This window comes from Eleginops maclovinus, chromosome 1 (assembly GCF_036324505.1).
Source record: "Eleginops maclovinus isolate JMC-PN-2008 ecotype Puerto Natales chromosome 1, JC_Emac_rtc_rv5, whole genome shotgun sequence".
Lineage (NCBI taxonomy): Eukaryota > Metazoa > Chordata > Actinopteri > Perciformes > Eleginopidae > Eleginops > Eleginops maclovinus.
The window spans coordinates 24,082,834-24,086,813 of NC_086349.1; the positions used below are offsets into that span (position 1 = coordinate 24,082,834).

Sequence of the window (3,980 nt, forward strand, 5' to 3'; positions counted from 1 at the left end):
GGGAAAACATTTCAAAATAAAACAGGAAACAACAAACAAAACAAGGATCATGACATGTGGACTGTGGTCAGTGACATGGGGAAGGACCACCGCTGTGTTTCTTTTTGTGGACTTATCATATCATTGAATTAATAAACACTGCTGAAACTTCACGAGAAGCTCCGATTCTATTTGCCTATTTCTTCTTCAAGATTTAGAAACTAACCATTTTAAAATGTGTTTTCTGCTGCGAGTGTTCTTCCTCCAGCTTCTGTTTAAAGTTATTAGTTTGATAATTCCTTAAAAGCACAGAGCCATTAAGTTGTTTTTCTGTGCTTGTTGAGTCCTTTTTGCCAACATGCTTTATGTAAAGCGTTCTGTTGTGTATTCTTTTGAAGTCTGAAAGTAAAAGGAGCTGGACAGATGGATTGACTATTGAGTTTATACAAAGGTTTCTTAAAAGCTTTTTTCTCTAATTTAATATCGAGCGTCATAAGAGGACTCCGACGACCCAAAATCGGTTCACGGTGTCTCATACTTAATTAAACAGATTTTCTCCTATGAGCGCATACAATGACGCGCGTGAGAAATGTGTTACATTGATCTTAATCAGGCCATCAGGATGTGCATTTTAAATCTAATGTACACTCCTCTGTGCATCATGCAGCTGAATCAGGCACCTGTCAGCTGAAGGACGGTCAGATAAAAGAAAGGTACTTTGTGACTCTGACTAAGACACAACAGTGTTGAAACCTTCACACACTTAAAGTCTACAGATCCATCAGTGTGCGCCGGCCTCTTTGTGCATTTGAAGTCTTTGTATTCAACCTTGAGCTGCTTAAGCTTTTGAAACATTTCAACTCAGAATTAAATCATGTTAGAGAGATGTAGATCGTCCATCCTTATAAAAAGAAAAAAGGCCATTGTAACTTTGCAAGACAGAACAGAACAGTATTTACTTTTATTTCTGGGGGATATAAAACCAAAACACAGGTGGGTTTATAATAAAGAAATGCATGACTTACTGGGAAGCGACATTTTACGCACATGCTTCAGCAAAATGCCTTTCCTCTGTTTGTGCCATTGGTCATGGATTAGGTGTACTGTTACACCAAAATAGTGATGGACTCCAATTGTCAGTGCAACACATTTATTTAGTTCCAATTCTTGTGCTTTATTTGCCTTTTCTTTGCCGTGCAATTCATGGCAAAACTGTCCGCTGGAATCAAGCGTGTAGGTTTGGCTCAAATTTGGTGATATGATTCATTTGCCTACATTTGTCCTAACGCAGTAAGGTTTCCTGATCCATCTCAACCGTTGAGGTGTTATTGCTGATAGCCGTAATCATTTCTGTTTTAATTGTGATTAGAGGGGTTCTGAAAGGGTTGGTTGTTGCAGGTTGCAGGATCAGAATTCATGTTGTAGGTGTGAGAAACTTCCAGGGTTGCATGACCTTCTAGTGCTCACAGATTCATGAGGCAGCGCTATTGATTTAAACAGGTGTAAAGGCCCTTCTCCTGCCAAGGAAATGTAATCATGTCAGAGGGCTACCGGGTTATTGCACACGACACTGTCACCGCCGCCATAGGACACTTCAGTGTCAGGGGGCCAGGCGATATTAATTTGATTTTCACCTTATACTCCAGGAGAGAGGACATGTGGAGATCCACAGCAGCTTCCTGAGAGAAAGCCAAAGCCAAAGCACTAAAAAGGAGGTTAATAAGAACCTTTTATTCCTGGAAAAATCTATAAATTGCTCGAATGAGACTTAATTTATTCGGCATTTGTGCTCATCCTCTTTGAGAAATCCAATAAAGTAGTTCCCTCCTCTGTTTACTGAGCTAATTCAGTTTTAAGACGTATGCTAAGTTTCATACTCAAAGCAACACAGTGTTGATTTCCATTAAATAGAAAGCATGCTTCCTCAAATCACCGTCAGCTTAATCTCACTCTTAAATGTATTATATAATCAATATTTTATATCAGTAGCACTTCTACTTCAAAGTCATTTAAGGTCCACTGGTTTTCCCCCCCGTGTGTGTGTGTGTGTGTGTGTGTGTGTGTGGGTGGTGTGTGTGTGGGGTGTGTGTACTCAATGGGGAGCATGCTCAGACTCATTTCAGTCCCTTTTGTGAACGACTGATTATCACAATCTGTAGCTTAAGTTTAGTTTCAGCAGCGTTAAGTCTTTCAGTGAGCAAAAGACGACAGGGAGAGAGTCAGCATGGCCCAGAAAAATAACCGTAAGTTGATGTTCTGATTATCTTAATATTTCATACCTAAGTAGTTGAGTTGATTACAAACTAGACGGCTGGTAAGTAGATGAATTGCACTACTAAGATGCCTATATGACACACTTCACTGAAACAAAGAGCTTTTGTTTGTTGCCTCAGTTTTCTCACCTTGCTTTTGTGCTTTTGAGACTTAATAATAATGCATCTTACAATGATTACCACTCTTTAAATCTTAACAGAAACAAAGCTTGTAATAAATAATGTTGAGTGTGCTTTTCACCTTTATGTGCCAGGCCTCGTGTGGAATGGAGTTGAATAAGAAATGAAAAGGCTTGGATTTTACCAGAGCGGTATTGATTGTTATTTCTCTTCTTTTCCTAATGAAGTTACGTGAGCGTAACTGAGGCTGTTGTGAAATCCTGCAGGAATTTGTTATTGCAGCAAGAGGCAGATTAGTCTCACTGAGCTCCCCTTTTCTTTTTCTCTCCCTCAGTTCAGTTCTCCATCAGGGAGTATGGACCCTCCGACGAACACGTGGTCATGTCGCTCTTTCACGACGGGGTTATTGAACACGTGTACCCGGCTTTCTTCAAGGCCATGAGCCACCCGGACCATGTTGGTGTCGCTCTGAGCATCTGCATGGCCGGCTATGTATTGGGAGGCAGCTCCTACTTCCAAGCTTTATTCTTTGGCAGTGCGTGGGCTGGCCTGCTCTATTACTGCTGCCACGAGATCTACCACGGCTACCTGACCCGGAGGCTGAGCACAGATATGGCCGACATTCAAGCCAACTACCTGGGAAACCCAGATAGCGGCTTCTGGGTGGCAGAGGTAGACGTAGACAGCCAGCCCAAGGTGGTGGGGATTGTGGCGGTGAAGGGGGAAAGAAGAGTAGAGGAAGAGGAGAGGTTTGATGACTGGAACGGAGGAGCGATGGGAGCGGGATCAGAGTTTGTTCAAGATGCCGGCGATGGGAGTTTCGGCGAGTTGTCCCACATGGTCGTGGTGTTCCCGTGGCGCCGCAAAAACCTCGGTTCACAGCTGTTGAGGAAGGCCCTGGATTTCTGCAAAGAGCAAGGATACGGCCGACTGGTTTTGGATGGCAGCTCGCCACAGACCGCCGCTATCGCCCTGTACCAAAAGCTTGGTTTTGTTCAAACTTCCTCCCACAGTAACACACATGCCAATCGCTGGATCTCCAAACTGGCCCGAATAAATGTGATGCGAATGGAGAAGCTTATCTAACGGGACTTTAGACCCCCGGCACCTCTGATGTAAAATAAGATTATTTCAGTTAATTTATGCTTCTGGTTTCATTTAAAGCACAAATCGTTCAGTTGTTTGATATTCAATCACTCATTCCTCCAGATAGCTTTGAAAAAGATGCATTAAATTTCATGTTTTTTCCACAAAGCAGCATCAATGATCTCAGTATTTCTTCCTTCCTTGATGTATTATGCACCTCTGACAGTCCATTGCCCTCAACCATGGGAAATATTGAAAGAATTAATCACCATCTCTTGTTAGTCAGATTATTTGCAAATGGGGGAACAATACATCTCAATGAGGCATTTTACCAGTCCAATTATCGGAAGTTAAACGGAACAAACCTTCTTCACATTCAATTACCTATTGTTGTCCTGTCCACCAAGGAATCTAAAAATATACGTGAGGAAGGACAAAATTAAGCAAGAGAACTTTTCTTTTAAGCCTCTTTCCAGGGAGAAGCTGAATCCCTCCGCCTCAGAGGAATTAATGCCAGCTGAC

The 3,980-nt window shown here is 42.2% G+C and overlaps 1 protein-coding gene across 2 annotated transcripts; it reads left to right on the plus strand.

Moving 5' to 3' along the window:
* The first annotated feature begins 2,118 nt into the window (after positions 1-2,118).
* On the plus strand, positions 2,119-3,579 carry LOC134870815 (probable N-acetyltransferase camello). Of its 2 annotated transcripts, none has more exons than XM_063893249.1 (2): positions 2,119-2,222; positions 2,707-3,573. In XM_063893249.1, exons 1-2 carry the CDS (start codon positions 2,204-2,206, stop codon positions 3,456-3,458), a joined length of 771 nt encoding a protein of 256 aa, XP_063749319.1. In that variant the 5' UTR covers positions 2,119-2,203; the 3' UTR covers positions 3,459-3,573. The 2 variants fall into 2 exon arrangements, with proteins under 2 accessions (XP_063749319.1, XP_063749326.1); XM_063893256.1 differs by having other exon boundaries at positions 2,120-2,222; positions 2,712-3,579.
* Positions 3,580-3,980: the final 401 nt, after the last annotated feature.